The following is a 21,371-nucleotide window of genomic DNA, read 5'->3' as shown; positions in this document are numbered from 1 at the left end:
TGCTGTGAAATGCAGGTGAGGTGTTGCAGTGTTATCTCAATGCCAGTAAACGTGTAAAAAGTTGCTGCAATCCAGAAGAATTCCTTTCTATGCAAGTGTAACAAATACGAAAAAATGCGAACAAAATCTATTTCAGCTTAAAAATAACACCTGCTCTGGCCATGCAGTGTTCTGATAAGATAGTGTGTTCTGCTCAGCTGCTGAGAGATAATATATTGTCCATCTTGTAGGTACAACATGTTCAGCAAAGAAAAGATAAAGCTGAGGCACTCTATCCCATTGTCTTGATGTGCACAGATGGGAAGTTAATGTTGGGTGCAGAGCAGATCCATTTTGACACTGCTCTCAGTTCAGACTTCTCAACTTCCAGCTCCTTAGAAGTAAATCAGGCTCAAATTTTGACTGTGGTATTGTTCTGCAGTGTAGGAATAATAACACAGTAATAAGTCCATAATAAACAGTAGTAAGTCCAATGTGTATTTCTCAGAGGATATATGCATGTATATTTTTCAGGGAAATGCATTTTTTTCCCCTTGTTCTTGGTCTCTTCATGTAAATTCGGCATCAAAGCAGCTGCACATTTTAAGGCTTAATTGTTCACTGAGATATAAAAGAAAGAAAAGGGAAAAAATGTGTGCCTGCTACATACTAGTAAGGGACAGCAGGAGCTCGTTGCTCTGTATACACAGCAAATAACAACTGAAAATCTCTGAGTGGGAAAAAGTCTGAATGCAGGGAGAAATCCTGGAATCAAAGAGTTGGAAGGGACCCACAAGGATCATTGAAGTCCAGCTCCTGGCCCTGCACAGGACAGACCCAGGAATCCCACCACGTGCCTGACAGCCTTGTCCAAACACTTCTGGAGCTCTGTCAGGATTGGTGCTGTGACCACTTCCCAGGGGAGCCTGTTCCAGTGCCCAAACACCCTCTGGGTGAAGAACCTCTTCCTGAGATCCAGCCTCGGGTCAGGAAATTGTTTCAATTATTCAGTTACTTCCCTCCTTTAGAGTGGGTTGTTACTGGCACAGGAGGAGTACTTTTTTTGGTAAAAATCCCTTCTGATTAGGGATTCTTCAGTGCTGGTCCATATGAACCACGCTGATGTGCTTCGGAATATAAAACTCAGAGGGAAATTGTAATATACTGTGCTTCAGTTCTTCTGATTTAATGAGATGTCTGAGGGAGCTTTCACCAGCAATCAAGTGTGAATTAATTCAGATTAATAATTTTATTATGCTCGTTAAAGAGTGATGCATCCTTGGAAGAAAAGTTAAGATGGAGAGGAAGCACCAAACTAGCTTTTGCAGATGTAGGTTTGTATCTTGTATGAGCTACTGGAGATTAAGCTGCACTGAAATGAGCTATGGAAAACTTAAAAAAACTGCTTGAACATTCATGGGAATCAAGGTATCTAGTGTAGAGCCCTGAAAGTGGGTCCTTAACTTCATGACCAAATATTAGTGGTTTGAAAAATGAAATGTAGCTCATTCTGTAAAAAAAGAAAAAAAAAAAATTCAAGTCCCTCCTCACCTTTCAAAAAATAGTTGGAAAGAATATCAAGAAGTTGAAGTTGGCATGTGAATACTAATTATGAAAATTATGATTCTGAGGAGTGGAAACACTTTGATAAGAGTACAGTTTTGCAGCCCTTGATGATTTATGTTCTTATGTAATTGAGGGATGAAAATGATCAGTGTGAGAGAAATTCCAGTTAGAATTGCACCCAAGTGGAATATGTGTTGCAAAGTGAAGTTTTGGGTGCCAGATTGGTTATCCTGTTAAAAAGGAGACTGAAACTCTACTGTACGGTTGGAGACTTACAAAAGTCCTGGATTACTGTCTTCAGCTTGGTTTGTAACTGGCTGTATAGAACATAGAGTAATTTTTCAACAGCACATGCTTTAAGTTTAAAAAGTGATACAGTGCTATCGATGTGCCATCTACTGGATTATTGTCTCCTCCAGCAGAAGGCAGCTCTGTCTGTGGCAGTTAGTACTTGTAAATGAGTGACTAATGCACTGGTTGGACCTAACAGAGTAGATTTGCAGGACTAGTTGTGTTTGCAAAAAGCAAAGTCTGGCGTCCTGCTGTGTGAAATTGCTTAGCTAGGACAAAGCGTCAACCTTGCAAGGTGGAAAGTTTTCCATAGTAAGTATTTATTTTTATAACAGTTTCTGCTCTGTTTCGTACGCTGGTGCTGAAATCAGTGAGCAGGGGACTTGCTGCAGAGGTGGACAGCCGATGTTTTTTGTCCCTTGTTGTGGGGTGATGCCATTTTCTTTGCATTATGTCATGGTGATGGTTTTGGAAGATCTCATGTGGTGGTGCACGTCCTCAGGCCTAATTGCAAACAAATATGAACTGATGAGTTCAACTACGTTAACACAGCCTGTCATCTTTTCTTGTTTGACAGTATTGTTAAAAAGAGGAAAATACACAGCTGTCACCATTTTTCATAACTGTGTGTAGCTTCTAAGCTTGGCATAAAATTATATGCATGAATCAATGCCTATAAAATTACAGAAAGTTCATGGTTTTGAAATAAACCATCTTTTCTGCATTACCTAAGCTGGTTTTTGGTGTGGCTTTGAGACACAATGATAACTCTAACTCGTATTTCCAGTTGGTTGTAGTGCAAAAGAGGTACTAAGATTGAGGTGTATTTGTCTGTCCAGTTAACTACGTATGTTTTGATGGAATTAGTAAAAATTACTGCCCTGAAGTCGGTCTCTCAAAATGTAAAGGGGAATATTTTTGAAGGTGAATTTAGCTTCATAAAACTATTCTGAAGTTTGTGGTTTCCTGTGCACTTTTATATTTCCTTTGACATTTCGGTGTTGGCAGATCTAATGTGATAGTTGTATATATGTTAATTTTTTTCAAACTGTGCTGGAGGCAGTATAGGTTTTTCGTACAGCATCAGAAATGAGTCTCAGTGAATAAGTTCAGGGAGTGGACACAGTGTGCAACAGGCTCAGGGTGTGATTCTGTGGCCAATTGTGAACTTTTGTGGTCCCTGACACCTGAACAATCTGTCTGGAAAGATATTTGTAGAAGGGAATGCTTACATGAAGTCAGGCATTGGGATCAGAAACTAAGATTGGTGGTCCACATTATTTTGTCTAATGAGGCTTCCCTACTTCTAGCTAAAATGAAAGTTTTCTGAGTGTTACTTGAAAGTTACTACTGAAAGGTTGTATGCCAAAATTTTTGTCTAAGTGACAAAAATATGACTCAGAAGAAGCTTGATGTGAACAAACTTTTCCTTTTTTCCTTTCTTTTTTTTTTGTGACAGTGCATTTCTTTCTGGCCACATGTGAAATAGGACAAAGATACAAGACACTGAATAATTTGATTGAAGTAGAATGCTTAATAGCAGAGAACAGGACCATAAACCCAACAAGATGCACTTTAATAACAATAATAATATTTCCATTACAGCAACTCATTAAATGCATGTACAAACAACAGGGCTGTAAAAGGCAGAACTTTTTTTAATGGTAGAGAAGTAGCTGCTGGTCTTTTTTCCACTGTCAGTCTTAGTAACCTGATGTTACAAAGCAATCTCTAATTCCCAGGCTTCAGAAGAATGCTTCCTCTGTGGTTTGTAGCCAGGACAAAACTACTGTGCTCATTTCAAGTTGCTTAATGAAGGTATGGGTGTTACCTTCAGCAGACATCTGGTGTATGTCTGTTGTTGGAAGTGATAGAAGTATAATGAATCTGCTTATCAAGCTTGAGAACCTGACATAAATGATTGTTTTGGTTTGTTTTTTTCCCCCCAGATATATTTTCAAGGTCGACTATTTCCTCTGCATTTGTTGCCTTAAGTAATTAGTTTTTAAGGGAAGTGAAAATAATATTTTTCCCTCCTTTCAGATAAAGGTGTGTAAAGAACTCAGTCTGAGACCTGAGGAAAGATAAAGAGGAACATATTTGACATTACTGTACTGGGGTGGAGGAGGAGAAAGTCGAAAATCCTTGTTTCTAGTTTTCAAGATCATTTTGAGCTATAATCAGGTGTTGAAAGTGACTGTCTTTCATTCACACTGATACGAGAGTAGCTGGAATTCTGCCCCTTCCTGGATTTTGAAGTGGAAGCACGGGGCTCAGGCTGGTGCTGATGCTCTGGGCTGTAACCAGGCCATGGTTACAGTGGCCCTGGCAGGTAGCCAGGAGCTATTCTGGCTCCTGAGAGCTCAGGCCAAGGTCCAGCAGTGTCCCTCTTCTTCCCCAGGGCTGAGGATGAACTCTGCAGAGTGCTAGTAGGCTGCTTCTTCAGCAGAAAACACCATGCCTTTTTTGCTGTAGGTTCTTAATTTTATTCTTTCAGGAGGGTAATAACTCTACCATTTGTCTCCTGCTTAGAATTCAGGCTTTTTGCTGTCTGAGTTTTCTGGGCTGTGAAAGCTTTCTGATTTCTGTCAATGTGCCTGATGATGATGCTTGTTTTGTTAATGGCTTGTAAGGACTTATATTTGAGGTACAGAAGTAGTATTTAGATACAGTTTTTGGTGTGCTATAGCTGAAGAATTATGTGCTGTTGTTGTGGACTGTGTTTAAGCATAATGGGTGCTTAAAACGGTGGTGCAACTCCCATTTTTTTCAAGGAATGTGTTTGGCTTAATGGTTTTATTTTGATGACTTATAAGCAAGTGCCTAATGCAGCAAACTAGAAGCTACTTGGTGAAAGAAGGGTCTTCTTCTGAGAGGAAAGTTTTGATATATTTAAAAAGAAAGAATGAAGACCTAGCAACCTCCCATAAACAAAAAACAAAACCCCCAAACACACAAAACCCCCATCAGATAAGCCAGTCAACCAACCAACCAACCCAAAAACCCCACCCCCCCAGATGTGTGTGCAGGAGGAGCTACTTCTGCTTCACCTCCCGAATAAAGTAACCACAATTTTCTATTTTTTTTTTACTCTATATGTCTTGGTGGGGGGGGAAGACTTTCATTTTTAATTTTTAAAAAGTTTCAAATTTTATGGAATTTTCTGCTATTTTAGGCCTAACATTTGGTTATGAATGATGCCCTTGGAAGTGTGATACTTGCTATGTTATTTTATTAGCTGGGCTGATACATTTAAAGGTGCTCCCTATATCTAAAATCACCAACTTAAATTAAAAATCCAGAAAAAAAGTAATTTTTGCCAGAAAAACTAAAAAAATTTTTTTTATGATACTATATCACGTTTCTGACTTTTGGAAAGTGAAAGGAAGAAAAAGGAAAAAACAAGAAGGAAGTGAGGGAAAGAAAGGATGCCATAAAAACTTCTGTAACCTTCACTAAAGACTTATTTTAGATTTGATCTAATCTAGTTAATGTATCCCTGAAGTTCCAGGTGATCTCAGATAAATCTTGAGGATCTCTAGAATTCAGTGTAAATGTAATAGAACAGTTGGAATTCTGCTTGTTATTCTATGTATAATGCATTTCTGCTCAGGAGACTTACTTTTGACATTTTAATGTATTCTTTGTGTTTAGAAAAATTAGAATGCTGACATTCTGTTTCTTTCTCATTTATTAATTTATAGTTAGGACAGGATATAAGGATATCTTAACCTAAAACTGTAATCCCTTTTTCTGTGAGATTGTTCAGTATTATTTTCTATATTTAACAGAAAACTGTTCACAGATAGTAATCCTTATGATGTACCACTCTGCAGACAAAGAAATCTCATTTATGCCACTTGTCAAAAGCAGTGTTTCTTCCCATTGTCTAGTTTTTCACAACTGATGTGCCATCTGCCTTGTAAAGAGTCAGAACTGTAAATATTCTCTGCGTGGAAGTCAAGTAATATGTTTGTCAGAAAGCATAAAGATTATTTTTACACCATCCTTCAGTCCTAATATTGTGCAAGGTGTATTGTTATATTTCCTATTTCAAACACGTTGGAGGGCAAGTCCTTTTAGAAATGCTGAAGAATAAATATGACACTGCATGAAATAGCAGTTTTTGTGTGCTATTATAGGGTTTTTTCTCCCTTTCCTTCTTCTGCTATTACTTGCTCATTTACCCCTTACCTCACATTATTCCTGTGTTTATCAGTGTTTACTTTTACTGTGTTTTGTCTTTGCAATGTTTTCTGTAGTGTTCCCTCTTAAATTTCTACTGTATTTGTTGATACAAACAATACTTCAGTCAACCATTAGAGAAATCAATATGGGAATCTTACATGCTGTGGGCAGAATTTCTCAATATCTTGCTTGTCAATACTGATTAATAGCTTCTATGGAAAGAAGTAGAGAAGTGTCACAAAATTCTGGTGTGTTTTGTCTCCACATGCTGTCTTAGGATGATAAGACTTGTTTGCTGCCAGCTAGTGTATGTTACCAGAAGTGTTATTTTCTCCATCCATTTACATGTTATTATTGCTGTTATTTATGAATTATCCTATTTGATTGATTTATAGTCACAGTTTCCTGGTAGGAAATAGGTGGGTTTACTTTCCATTTGCCCATCGCGAAAGTGGAAGCTGGTTGAAAAACACATTTACCGACTGTCGGACAAATTGCAGCCCTTAGAAAACGGAGGGAGCATTTGCTGAGTCACATCTAATTGCAAACTAACACCTTTCCCTTTTAGTTGCAAGTGGGGCTGGAGCAGAACATCTTTCTAACATCTCCACATGAAAGACTTCCAGGCCATCACAGTTCTACCCAGAGGGATGTGCCATCACTGGCTTTGTTGCTCTGCCCTTGCTTAGAGAGCATCCAAACACCTTCTGAGCAAGAACAGGGGTTGATAGTGGGGCCCAGTCTCTGTAATTTCACCCTGGTGAAATGACACTTTAACTTACTTTCAGTAGTTTTTATGGCTGTTTATTAAACTTGTTCTGGTAGTGGGAGGGGAGACAGATTACCTGGTGCTGTAAGTGGTGAACAAAATAGCCTATTCATGCTTTATGTTGTCGAATTCTCAATACTTGATGCAGTTTTTCAGGTGACTGTGTGGTTTTGTTGATATGAATGAGTAAACAGGAGTAGGAGCTTGAACTTTGTACCTCAGAATTGCTTTGAGAACCGACAGTAACAATAAGCCCAGCAATACCCTGTGCCCACCTTATGAATGCCATCCTCTTCATGTCTGAATGATTTTGCAGCCATATGTTTGTTCCAGGCTTGCCTGTGGCACTAAAGAAGGGGGGGAAACGAGATTTTACTGAAATGTGGAAAAGAAAACAAACAAAAAAAACAGTGTGGGAAAGCTGAGCTGAAAAGACTGAAAAGCAGCCGTGCTGTGCTCTGGGTATCATTAGATGGTTGAGGAAGTTTCCTCCTCCTGAGGCAAAATAATGAAATGTGTGCAAAGAGACACTCCCTTGAAAACAGAGAAATAAAATTAATTTTATTACTGCTTCATTTAGTGGGTTTTTTGTTAAGAAATATTTTTCGGGGGGGGGTTGAAGCTCAGTGAGGGTGTAAATCAAACAACTGTGTTTAGCAGCTGGACCTTTGAGCTGCTTTGCTGAAACCGATCAGTTGATAATTAATTCCTGTTTTCTGTGCCAAAAAGCCCAGAATAGCCATTGTATTCTTACTACTTATCAGTGACTGGCACAGTCCATCAGCCCTGCTGTGGAGAATACAGAGGCTCCTGGCATGTGCACTTCTGCAAACAGGTACTGTTGAGTTTTTTGTTGGTTTTGATTTGTTTTCTTCCTCCTTCTGTGAGGGGAACCAACCGTTTGCCAAGGGACCAGATATTTTAGAGAGGCTTAATACCTGTAATCTGCAGTGGATTTTGTTTTAAGCGAGCTGAACAAGTCAAATCTGACACTTTTTGAATTTCGAAAGGGAACAGCCTGTTGACTGCACTAACCTTTTGAAAATCCGAGTGGAAACGAGAGCTATAGCCTTTGAAATGCAAACTGTTATTTAGGTGCTGATGTGTATGAGGGGGGTACAAAACAGTCGTGATGGTTGGGAAGACATCCTGATCTCTTTTACAAAGTCTAGGCTCGCAGCTTTCTTTGTTTTATTCTCGGCTGAGGAATAAGGTTATTTGGCTTAATGCAGATGGTAAGGCTTGGGAAATTATTCTGTAACCATGGTGCCTCAATGACAATGGGGTGAGGGGGGGTCAGAACCCACCACAGCATTGCTGCTCCCCTCCTGTTTCCTTCATTAATCATCTTTAACGTGGCAACCAGTGCAGCCTGGCTGTTTAATTTGGTGAAAAATAAGTCTCAAATACTGTTTTCTGTGAAATCTCTACATTCATATATGAATGATGTGTGAAAAAAATACTGTCCTGAAGTGCACAGATAGTGAATAGAGACTAATCTGCAGTTGCTTTTTTTATTTACTTGTAAAACAACTGTCTGCTCTTCAGTGTACACAGGTGTGCTGTATTTGGCTTAGGAAAGCTTATGAAAGCAGACATTTCATATATTTTATTTCTTTAACTCACACCTCTGTTCCTGTTTCAAATATCCTAGTTCTTTCCCTAATTTCTACTCAGCTGGAGCTCTTTTGGCTCAAGGGCAGATTGCTATCTGTTCCTGGGCACAGAAAGAATTAAAATGCCGTGAAAGCTAAATAGTAAGATCTGTTTTAAAGAAATAATAATCAGTTTCTTCAGATGGACTCGGAAAAAAACTTGCATTTCCATCTGCTTTAATGTCACAGTGCGTGGTATTGCTTGTTTCATATGTACCTAAACTGACAAAAGTTAAATAGCTTCTGAAATAGCTAGGAAGAAATGCAGGACATGTATACCAGAACTAAAGGTTTAAGGAGAATGTTTCCTCTGTATAGACAAATTGCCCATCAATGGCTCATAAAATGTAGTTGCAAAGGCTGAAGCCATTCCCATCAAATAGGTGATCTGCAGAAGTTGATACTGCAGTCAGGTTTATGGATTTTGGTGTTCACCTACATCATATGTTCCTTTGTTGCTTAATCTTGGTTGTGTCACACGTTAAAATGGTACTTTTATATGTAATGGAAAACTGTTCCAAATAATGTTCAGCCATTACAGGAACACGGAGTTTTTGTCGCCCTTGCTAACATCCGACAATACCTTGGAAAAATCAGTATGGAATAATTTAATCTGCCTTAAATCTTTCCGTGTTCTAGAGAATAAAATGATCCTTAAGGTAGCTTGTGCCACTACTGTAGAAGAATGTTCAATATCAGTAGCAGACTCATTCTTGTGAATATTTGCAAGGACCCACCTGGAGAAATGAGTAGATGTATTTTCAGAATTTCAGTTGCTGACTAGGCTGGAAACAAACATCCATATCCAAGCAATTCCCTCAACCACCCGATTTTCAAGGAAGTTACTGGGAAGTTTCACTTCACAAAGTCAGAACTGAGAAGTTGCCAGAGCCATTCTCAGACCTGAGATAAGGATGAGATAAGATATCAAAGGGGTGATGATGGGAAAACAGGCTAATTTCGATATCTGTTGGAAGGAGGTAGATAAAAAGGGATGTTATGCACTGAATGAATAAGTTGAAATATTGATGTTATTCTAGAGATACTCTATTTATCTGTATTTTACCAGGGGCTGGCTGCATCTGGATGCTGCTCTTTCTAAACAAAGATAAAAACCAAAAATGCTGTATGTGTAGTGAGTGAGAAAATATTGGAGGGAAGGAGATTGATTAGGCTCTCCTTGTTACTGCTCAGGACTTAGAAATTATAATATTGGTGTTGCTTTAATTCTTTCAAACAAAGGCTTAAAGCTAGTTTTAAAAATATGGCTTCAAAGTCTCCTGATAAGAAAGCAGTAAAAAGCTAGCACTTTCACTTCAGTTTTAGGGCAATAGAACAGCTTCCTCTTGTGCTACAGACACTTTAAACCTCATGGGTTATGTACACCTAGTGCTAACTTAAGGGTAAATCTTCCAGATAACACTGTTTTATAGTGTGTCTCTGTGTGTGTCTAAATCTTAGTGCTCATTACTTACCAAGCACTAATGAGGATGGAGAGGGCTCTTACCTGATTCTTGTTAATGTAATGAAGAGGAACGGCTGTGGGAAAGTCTCCTTATCTGGAGTAGGTGCCAAAACATCACTGGGAGATGCTCATAAAAAGAAATTAAAAATTGCAAGATAGTATCCAATTCCATTGGTGGTTTTGTTTTTGTTTTGGTTTGGTTTTTTGAATGTAAAAAGATCTCTTTTTGCTCAAGGGAAAATACATAAATATGGACAGTGTATGTGCCTGTGTGTGAAAGGTTTCTAGTTGTAGACACATAATTAAATATGAAAATTTGATTTTTGGCTATCTTTTCTCAGTGGCTTGAATATATATGTGTATATATATGTATACACATACATCTGCTTCTACAGAATGAAATATTTCAAAACAGCTGAATTTTTTTTTCAACAGCTGAGGCGTCACTTTGGTTACACTTCTTGCAGATAAAAATTCCAAATTATTTCTACAGATAACACTGGTGGGTTTTCTTTTAATATCCTAGTACTTCCTTTAAATGCAAGAAATCACATTGGAGATAAGCATTGTTTCTGGAAAATACATTAACCTGGAATTATTCTGCCAGCTTCCATTTCTTGTTGGACAGTTGTGCACTTCAGTGTACAAAAAGATATAAATTTTGTGTAGATTCCTTGTGTTTCAACAGAATATTACATTTATGTTGCTGATGGCTGCCATTATGGCACTGCTGAGAGAGAAACTTGAGCAATTGTTGTCCTGTTAAAAGCTCACTCAGCACTGATTACCTCGGTGTGTGTTTCTTGGTGGCCTGGCTGTCAGTGTAACCTCCTCTGACACATCCTGAGGTTGTTCCAAATAACTCCCCTGGGGATGGGAAACAGTGAGTGCTTTTGCAAAGTCCGTCTTCTTAACTGGCTTTGAAGCTTTTTCAAAGTTTACATTGCAGGTAACCTTCCAAATCTGCCTTAGAGGAAGATCTCAGCCTTTTCAGACCTCAAAAGCTTTTATGTTTCACCTGAACATGAGGAAGAGCTTCTTTACTGTGCAGGTGACTGCACACTGGAATAGATTGCTCAGAGAGGTCGTGGAGTCTCCCTCACTGGAGATATTGAAGAAATCTCTGGATATGATCCTGGCCAATGTGCTCTAGGATGACCCTGCTTGAGCTGGGAGCTTGGACAGGATGACCCACTGTGGTCCTTTCCAGCATTACCCACTCAGTGATAATGTGAAAGAGCAGTGTTCACTCTTTTACCATCATTTTGTTGCTTGCAGCACAGTTTTCACTGGACATAATTTGGAATAGGTGATGTGGTCTGTGTTGGACTTGAGATATTTTTATTTGTGTGGAGGAGAAAGGTGGGAAGATTTCTCTTCTTGTTTGCTTTACTTTATTTTCTTCTTCCAAAAGAATTAATATATAAAAGTTGATTTAAGGGGAAAAAGTGATGAAATCTTCTGATCATGAAAAGTGGCTATGGATGTTTTGGGCATTTGATTTGGGTTTTCTGCTTGGCACTAGTCCAGGGATCATTCTTAATATAAGAGTTTCTGTCACTTGTGTTATAGAAGTAATCTTGTACTTTTGATGTGTTTGGTATCCTGAAGGATATTGTTCTTCAGCAATTTTATGGTTTTGGGTTTGGACAAAGAGTATGGGAGTTAACTGCCCCAACCTCCTGGCATCCAAACATGGAAGGGCACTCAGGTATGCAAAACTTTCTGACTTCTCTTCCTTTTATAATTCTTTGAGAGCAATCTTATCGTGTGAAATAAAAGACATTCTTCTCTCAAGTTTATGGGTTTTCTTTTTATTTTCTGAATGACATTTATGAAAAGTTTGCCCTTAATGGGTACTGGTTGGGTGTTATAGTAGTTTTGTACTAGTGTCCCAGGTACATCCTTAACAACTCTTTTGTTTATTACTTGAATATTTGAAGCCTTTGCTTTAAAAGTTGTTTTCCTTTTTTTTTAAATGTTTTCTGCAGAGAGTGGTTCATAGGATGTTGCTATCCCTCTGTATAACATGAGCAGTGAAAACACAGCACTCATCAGATTAGTACTGATCAGCTTGATAATGTGCTTTCTAATGTGCAAAAGTGAAGAATGCAGTCATGGCAAGGACCATTTCTCTTAGAATTCAATAGGCAAGTCAAAAAAAAATCCGATGTATCTGTAAGTAATTGGGCAGTTGCATGTCAACAGGAAGAGCTGCACATTGTGGTTGAAGGATGTCTCTGTTGCAAATTGAATCTGGATATTTTAATGTTTAAATTTTGGCAGGATCTGTGCCCCTAAGAAAAGAAGAAAACAATGCTCCTGTTTAAGAGCCACTCTCTGAGGTCAGTGGCTGCATTGTAATGTCAGAGTCAGGGTAGTCCCTTCCAATTAATAAGCAAGAAATGCAGTGCTGTGTTTCAGAGAGGAGCTGGCTCTGATCATCAGCTGGCATCTGCAACTTTATTCCAGCTACAGATCTGGCCATCAACCAAATGGAGACATCTTTTAATTGTGAGCATTGTATCTTTGCCAGCTCAATTAGCGCTTTCGACGCTTTGATCCAAATTGGTGTTTAAGACTTCATTCGAAGGCTGAGCTGCACGAGAACAGCCAGCATTTAACATCAACCACCAAAAATAATCTCAGGTTACCTCTTGTTTTTCAAAACTGAACGAGCCCCTGTGAGATAACAGCTGCATACAAAACTGGGCAGGAATATGTGCAGTTTTCCACCCTTCCAGGCTGTGTTCATTTGGTGTGATATGGATCAGTTTAGTTCCTATACCTGACACCTTTCTTACTCACCTGCATAACTAATTCAAAAAGATTGCCTATTTCTTCTGCAGCAGGCAAAAGGCATGGAGGTGGATAAGAGAAAACCAGGTATTTATATGGAATGTAATGATATCTAATACCTCTCTTTCTAATCTCTCGTTGTCTTTCACTAGCAGAGAGTGTCTGTGCTAAGAGTAGACTGTTTTACTTGTCTAAGTAAACTGTATTAGCTGAATCTAAACACCATTTCGTGCATGGTGTTTATGTTTATCTCAAGTATTTTCAAAATCTAGAAACATTATTAAGCTGTCAGTAATATTCCCTTATGCTAAGTCAGTGGTGAAGGCACTAGGAGCAAGTATTTATCCTGAAAACTTTAGGGTGATTCGTGTAGAAACACATTTCTGTTTGTTCCAGCAAATGGTATGAAGGCTATTAGGTCAGAAATTCACTTGTCTTTGCTATAGGGCATTGTCTGGATGGAATTAAACCCAGGATCAATCTCACACCAATACAACTGACCCAGTGGAACTAGATCTTGTACCCACACTTTTGTTTTTCTGTGGTCCAGTTTGTCAGATGATCTTAAGTTTATCATTCTGCACTAGAATCCCTATTATTCTTACAGCATTTAATGTCATGCTATTTTTCTCTCCAAAGGAATTTATGGAAAGAGAATAAAGAAGAAAGGTTTTGGGTGAGCAGAATGTGTGATGGAAATGATCGACTCCAGCATAAAAATGCTGAGAGGAACATGATGAGAAAGAATCCCTGTTTTCTTCTTGGATTATTCAACTGACCTTAAGAAATGACCTTTATAAATGTAGGTTTTTTTATAAATGCTGCCAGAATCATCTAAGCAGTTTCATTAGGGCTGTGCTTTGAAGGGTAACGAGCAAAACTTTTAGAGAACAAAGCATCAAAAGTTCTGTTATTTAGAAGCAGATAAAAAGAAAATCATGTCCTTGTCTTCTGAAATCAAAATATGAGGTAGACACAATCTGCAGGAATTAACTGAGGAGCAGAAAGATGCTGCATTTTAAATGGACCTTGGATCAAAACTACCTACACAAAACCTCATTTTGAGGTAGTTGTTACTCCATGACATTTTCAACACTTGGTAGTGATGTCTAAGTATGCCTGCCTAGGTGAAACTAGGCAAAAATTATTTGCTATTTAAATGGTGGTCAGTTATGAAAGCTGATGAAAGTACAGTCAAATATCTTGTGCTTTTCATGGGCCTTCCTCTTGAAGGGCTGAGTGCATTGAAGTTAATACTTCTGTCACAGAAACTAAAAACTTGCAAAATAAAATCAAACCATGGCCTTCGACCACTAAACCTTTAAATACTGGGCAGTTAAAACTTACTCTACGGGGGGGAAAAATTAATATTACCAACTTAGGAATTTTTATTAAAATAGTCTTTTATTTTGCGAGTATAAAATGTAGTGTGAATATAGTATTTAGCTATTCCTTCAAAAAAAAACATTCCTGAAGGGATGCTTCCTTTGAGTTAGAAAGAAGAATTATAGGAGAGAACTGAAATACAGTTTCAACTGCCTTTGTTTTTCCTGAAGACCATTGGTAGACTTTAGATTGACAGGATGAGCAACTCTCTGACATATACACTGCTTACCTCTTCCTTTTTTTTTTTTTTTTAATGTCATTTTATATATGCACAAGATAGTGTTGTATTTGTAGCTTTGGATCAAAGTATATGTTACAGGGTTATCTTTAACTTCGGGTAACCAGAGCTTTTTTTAACTGAAAAACCAGTCTGTAGCTTTTCCAAGTTTTGATAATTTGACTCCACTGAAGTAGGTGATCATGAAATAGCAGCTAATTTACATTCCAAAACAGAAAGCTTTTTTTTTTTATTGCCTGCAGGCCTAAGGATTTTTTTTTAATTGAGATATTCTTTTAGGAGATTCAGTGGGAAGCTGAGTCATAATGACATATACTGACTTGCAGCCTGGTGTAAAAACTAGAAAAGACTGGCACCCAACTCTTGTAACCAATCCAAAATGTTTGGCTGTTCACTAGTTCATACTGCAGCCTCCAGTTTAAATCAGTGGATTGAAATACTTGAATAGTGTGTGCCTTTATAAAACACTAATGTACAATTAAATGTAATTTCTGATGAAATTCAGTGGTAACAGGTTGCTGTGGAATAGTTTAATGAATAAACATGGTAAATATTTCTTACAAAGGAAGCAATTTTGCATCAATTCGCACGTGGTGACATCATCCAACTCATCAGATGGAATTTAGAGACATTTTAGATTAAGCATGTAATTTTCGGGACAAAAATGTGTTAAAAAGAGTCCTGTTGAGAATAAAAATTGCATCATTATTTTTACTTAACTGGTGTATCTGTGTAGAGGTTGATAATGTATTGCCTGCTGCTTCCGTTATTTTAAAATTATCCCTGGAGTTTTGTGATTCAAAAAAATCATACTTCTTTTAATCTATTATGAGCCTATTATAAAAGAAAAAAAAAACAAACCCCCTTTTTGTTAAACTACTCATTTGCTAGCAATTTAATATTTAATTAAATAAGAGATGGTCTCAAATAACTATGTAATGGAAAACTGGAAATACAAAATAAATGTGTCTGAGAAAGCCTAGGAGGAGATAGGACCTAATCCTGTATTGAACAGAGGTTTGTTTGTCTTAGTTTGTACTTTTAAAGCGAGGTGTTGCAGTTGTAGTACATCTTTTAATTTTTTTCTTGGTGAAAAATTTCTATTGTTACTACAGAAATAGAAGGTCTTGAAGTGTCAAACCACCATACTGGTGCAACTTCGTTACTTGTTTCTTTTCTGTTGTGTGATTACTTAACTTGGTAATAAATAATGGGAACTGTTTCCTGAAAAAAAAAAAAAAAAAAGGAAAAAGAAAAACCCCCTAAACAACCCAAAAGCTTTGAAAGAGCAGAGACAACTAATGTTTTGAATCTGGAAGATTAATAGTTTTCAAAGAGACTTTTAAGTCTCTGCCATAGTCCCCCACATATGCCTTAGTAATAAGAACAAAAAAATGAAACTACGCTCTTACAGTAATGCTTGGAGTTTATATTTTGTGGACTGAATGTTGGTCTTCCTTAAAATCAGAAAGAAACAATATCATTTCCTTGAAATGAGAACTTGTTCCTGCTACCAAGAAGTGCATGTAAACGTTTATTGGATTAATCCTTCCTGACAGCACTTGGGAGTATCAGCAAAATAGAAGCTTCTTTCTTGTTTTGTTGAAGGTGAAGCAAGATTTGAGTTTCTGTGACTGAGTTACATCTCAGACAATGAAACTGGAATTCTCTGTTAACTTTCCTGTTGTGAATTAACACCTAGATGTCCTGGGAAGTTGGCGTTGGACGAGAGACCTTACTCTTTGAAAGGCAAAAAAAATATTTTTAACATACTAACAAAGTCTGCAGAGGCACCTGTCAAACTTCTACATATAGTCTGTATAATTTGTCACTAACAGCATAGATTTAGACCTGTGAAATTGCTATAGAGGTCAAGTACAGGGGGGAAAAAATAGCAGAGCAGTCTAACTAGTACTTGTGCTATGCATTTAACCTGCACAGGATTCATGGAGTGATGAAGACAGAGTAAGCCTCTTCAGTGAGTTCATCAGGCAAAAGTCTGCCTTTTAAACTCAGGAACCCAACAATTTTTAAATCACCCACTCTCCTGGTTGATTTTAATGTGGGCATATCCTGGCAAAAGAGCCAGCAGTCAGGAGGGATCTATTTTCAAGTTCCATTCCTATTAATATTGCATAGGCAACAGCAGGCATTAAATGACTTCTGCAACAAGTAAATGGGAAAAAGCAGCACCATGCAATGTCAATTTTCAGGCTGCTATCACACAGAAGAATAGGTCAGACCTACTTTTTCAGGTTTTCAGCATTAATTAGGATCCTTTGGGTTTTGGACTTGGCGTATGGTTAATGAACTTTGATGTTGGCAAATTACCCTTGGATTTAATATGTGCAGTGCACATAATTGGCTCCTTCTTTTTCCTCATGAGTGTAATAATTCCTTTTCTTACAAATTATGACATAGGTGTCCTTCATATGGAAATAAAGGAATGACTAAATATGGGTAATTTTATTTATTACGTTCTGGTGTCACATCAAAGTTATTTCTCATCTCTTTCTTTCCAAATGAAAGTCAGATCCGTAGTTAAATTTGTGTTGAAACAAACATTAGGGAAAATGTATTTGTATATTCTTGAGTAACATGCCATTAGATCCATGAGTTGTATTCCTTCAGTAGAACTACAAGTCACTATTTAAAGGGCTGTGTGAACCAGACTTTGTTGCTGCTTTGCATTTCATCGTGGATTTACATGATGTTGTACAATGTCAAACATGTCACAGGCTAAACATATTTGGTCACAAAGATGCCTGGCTGATGACTGGGGAGGGGTTTGGCTGCAAAACTGAAGTCAAATTAAGACTTAAGGTTCAAAATTCATGGCAAGGAAAAAGATCTGATTGTTGTTTCAACTTCCTTTTTCAACAGAATATGCAGCACGTCAGAATATTCTGTTATTTTTACTTGGTATCTTAAAAGTGTGTGCCTGAACCTATTGCAACCACCTATATTATTGACTAAAAATAAACTGATTCATTTTCTTCAGAAATTGTGTTCCCATTTTAGGAAAAAAAATTGTTTCTGTCAGTTGACATGAATAATAATCCTTTTCCAAATAGTTTGTGTGGCTTTTCTGGGCTGATTGAAATATTAAATTACCTCTACCATGAGTAGAATAATGTGAATGCCTAGTGAATTAGGAAATAAAACAATTAAAGCCAATTCCATTGTTTCTATATCTTTAAAAGGCTCACATTTATTTTTATAAATAATCTGTTGGATACAAGTATATTGGATAACTGTTCTAGAAGGACTGTTCCGTACTGATTGTCAGGAAAACTATCAAATAAACAGCAAACCTGATTTTTATTGCTTTTCATCCTTCTGTGAAACTTCTGTTCTTGTCTAGTTAACCACTAGTTAAGCATAATCTTAGTCAACTCCACTGGAGGGCTCATGACATAAATAAGACAGAAGTACAGGCAGGAGCAGAGTTATGTGTAGACAAACACGTAGAAAATGCAGATAAAGACAACTGGCAGATGGGATGGTTTTGTAAAGACAATTTATAGAATCATTAAACAAAATTATTAATTATAACACATCAGTTTTATGTTTCTTTTCCTGGGCTTAGCTGTACATGGTCAATTTAGAATTTAACAGAGGGTAAGAGGATTGCCTCCGTAGGAACTATGGAATAAATTAACATCCTTCTGTTCTTTTAGTGTCAAGGATGTCTTGTAAACCATAATTCCAGAATCATAAAGTGTGTTATAAGCTATTTGTACGGTCTTAGGTGACTTATAAATTTGATATGCTGTAGTTGAGATCAATTTAATTAGAACTTTTGATAGAGTTTTTTGAGTCTTGGTGAAGGAAGGAAGGAGGGTGGTCAACAAAACCTCTGCCTTGGACTTCCAGAGGGTGGATTTTGGCCTATTTAGGGCACTGGTTTTGAGAGTCCCTTGGGAAGAAGCCCTTAATAACAAATGCTTCCAGGGAGGCTCAATATACTTTAGGAAAGAAATCCTAAAGTGGCAGGAGCAGGTCATCTGCTGAAAGATGAGCCAGTGGGCAAGAAGACTGGCCTGACTGAACAGGGAGCTTTTGCAAGAACTCAGGAGAGGAAAAAAAATTAAGCCTGTGATATTTTTCATACAAATGTATTTAAAAGACCTTAATAAAAATAGTATGGTGAGTAGGTGGAATTATTGCTCAATATTGCTATGTTGAGTCCTAAAATTTAGAGCTTATTTTATCCTCAACAGACTGTTCAAAAATTCAGTTTTGGAAGACGAAGTGATCTTAGTTAAATATGAAAAGTGGAGTTTTAACCTTTTTTATAATGAATGTTAGTAGGGAGTCAAATTATTTATGCTTTCCTTAAGGAAGCACTAAAAGCCATACAAGAGTTGGTTTTCATGGTATATGTATATTCTATATATGTGCTATTGAAAACATCAAGCCTCCAGAAATTCATTTCATCTGCCCATAACAGCTGATGCAATGCTTTTTATGTTCATAGAAATACATGACAAATCCAAATTTGAAACCTGAAATGAAAGATCTCTGTGTTTAAAAATTAAACTCATTGAGTGCATATTTGATTGTGGAAGTCAGTGAAGTGTGTTGAGTCCCAAAACCAAAAAGGTACCTCTTTATGCTTTACCACTGTTTTAGAATAAAACTTATTGTCAAACTTGCTGTCCAGGTGTCACCACATCAGTCACAGCTGGTGTGTGGTTGCAGGGGTTTATCTCAGCACTGTTCTCAACTAGTAAACATGGTCAAGAGATTGAGCCAGAACAAGGAGACATGAAAATTGTCAATGCAGGCAGCAGAAGAGTGAAAACTAGGTCCTGAGTCTCAAGACAAAGTATGCATTACTTTGAGGAGTAAAAAGCTATTTCCTGCTGTTGACAGCAGGAAGTCTTAATGAAACAAAAGAGATTCCTTTCAAAATTCTGCTTGAACAGTGTTAAATTCTGTATTACAGTGTCAAACAAGCATGTTGGGAAATGTAAGAATAAGATTTATGTGTCAATATTTGGCAATGGCTCCCTATGAAGTACAAAAATATGAAGTGTAAAGTTATGACATTGACAAGTTTCAGGGAGAAGAAAGTCATCAACTATCTAAAACCAATAATGCAATGGATTTTTTTTTAATTTATTAATGAGCACATTAAGCCAGATGGCATGATTAATGATTACAAATGTAAATGTGTTGGTCAGAGAAATGTTAAATTAGAGACGTTCACCTTGGATGTTTTGTTTGATTATTATTGCAAAATAGAGAATCCAGTGGTGTTTAAAATTCAGTGTGCACTTGAGATTCTCAACAAAAGAAATCAGCAAATGAAGCTAAAAGTACTTGGATTGAAAATGTTGAGAATGTGTACTGTAGAACATAGTAATTTGCTGAGTGTTTATACACATGTTTGAAAGCTCATTTTGACAGGTTAATCACTGTATATTGGTAAGGAACTAAAAAAAAAATAATTTTGTTGGAAGAACAGAGATTTATCAATGATTTGATTCTGCACGTAGAATTGAGTGGTTTTGCTCTGATCTAAGCACATATGGTCACTGGACTTGGAGCTTTTTGAAATGGACTTTGGCTCTTAAAAAAAAAATTAAGCATTCTGTGTATTCTGGCAATGAACTTTCAAACTGACGGTTGGGCTTTAATTTGTAAATGGATTATGTTCTAAAAAATTTGCTGAGGGGTGGAAATCACTCAGTTTGAATGATATATCCCTCTGTGGTGGCTTTTAGCATTGTAATACTAAACGTGTCTGGAAGTGTTCAAGGCCATGTTGGATGGAGCTTTTGCTTCCTGTGTCAGGGTGAGTTAGTAAATAGTGAAAACTTCCAAGTAAACAATGTGCAAATGCTTGCCTGGGGAGCCACTCTGCCCTTGTTTTGGGGACCAAGACCTTCAAACTGTGTGACTCTGCAGAGCTAAATACAGGCACAAAAACGTGCAAGCAGGGCAGATCTTTTAGCAGAATTATTTTAGATCTCTGCAGTAGCTGTACAGGTTTTATCTTTGTCTACCAACTGAGCACAACTTGTCAGGAGAGAACTGGGTATCAGTGGTTTGCCATGTGGTTGAACAAGAAAACCCCTATTTGAGCTATTTCTGCAGGGAGGCTGAAGACTAGAAATGCCTTGTGACTTTGAATCACAGGTGTGGTGAGACTGTGTGCAGCTGTAAGCAGATGCATATCACAAACACAGAAAAGAAAACCCAGCCTGCTTGTCCACATCTCAAATATTTATTTTTTTTTCCCGGTCTTCATTCTGACAGGGGCTCCCAGGGCTTACAGGAATGTGTTTTAATAAATAAAATTACAACCTGATGCTAACAGCACCACGTAGAGAAGCGACAGTGCTTTGCATTCAAACGACTCTCCAGCACACAAGACAGTGAGTATCCCTGAAATGGGCAAGGAAATGGAAGGAGAATCCACACAGTCTGCCTATTCAGTGCTGCTCTGGAGGAAAGAATGAATAATGCTAGTATTTGGCATAATCAAGTAGGTTCATAAATGTGTTAATTAGGCAAGCGGACAAAACAAGAACCATAGAAGCAAAATACAAATTTAAACAACACCACCAGTTGTGCTAGCTGATACTCATATGATTTTATTTTTATTTTTTTTATTTTATTATTTTTTATTTTAAAGAAGTCTGCACTGGGTTAGTAAGCCATTTAGTTTTTCAAAACCTGCTGTTCCCTGGCAGGCATTCACCAGGGAAAAGATAATCTACTGTATTTCATCAGTTATAGTGAGAAATCTGCGTGGTGTGATTAACAAACCTGAATCTGCACTTAAGTAAAAGAGAAAATGCTTCTCCTGGTAGAATAAAACAGGAAATAAAAAATAGTCTGACTTCTTTCTTTTGCTCATGTTTGCTCTTACTGATCTCAGTGGAATTTTCCTTATCTACAGGGGTCTACATCTCTTAAGCTGGTACCTCCATTACAGACATGAAATACTGTGTGAAGAAACATTAGAGTAGCAGTTCTAATACTTTTCATACAGGCTCAGTGAAGCAGAGAGTGTGTTGCCCC

At 37.4% G+C, this 21,371-nt stretch overlaps 1 protein-coding gene across 1 annotated transcript in view; it reads left to right on the top strand.

Moving 5' to 3' along the window:
- The first annotated feature begins 7,581 nt into the window (after positions 1–7,581).
- The window catches only part of LUZP2 (leucine zipper protein 2), a 121,546-nt gene continuing 107,756 nt past the window's right edge, over positions 7,582–21,371 (top strand). Inside the window, exon 1 of the mRNA XM_029963807.1 lies at positions 7,582–7,628. Coding sequence (XP_029819667.1) covers positions 7,609–7,628 — 20 coding nt within the window. The 5' untranslated portion in view covers positions 7,582–7,608. The remainder of the gene's footprint in view (positions 7,629–21,371) is intronic.

Source organism: Manacus vitellinus, unplaced genomic scaffold (assembly GCF_001715985.3).
Source record: "Manacus vitellinus isolate BGI_N305 unplaced genomic scaffold, ASM171598v3 scaffold_63_pilon, whole genome shotgun sequence".
Taxonomy (NCBI): Eukaryota; Metazoa; Chordata; class Aves; order Passeriformes; family Pipridae; genus Manacus; species Manacus vitellinus.
This window is presented reverse-complemented; position numbering and strand designations above follow the sequence as displayed.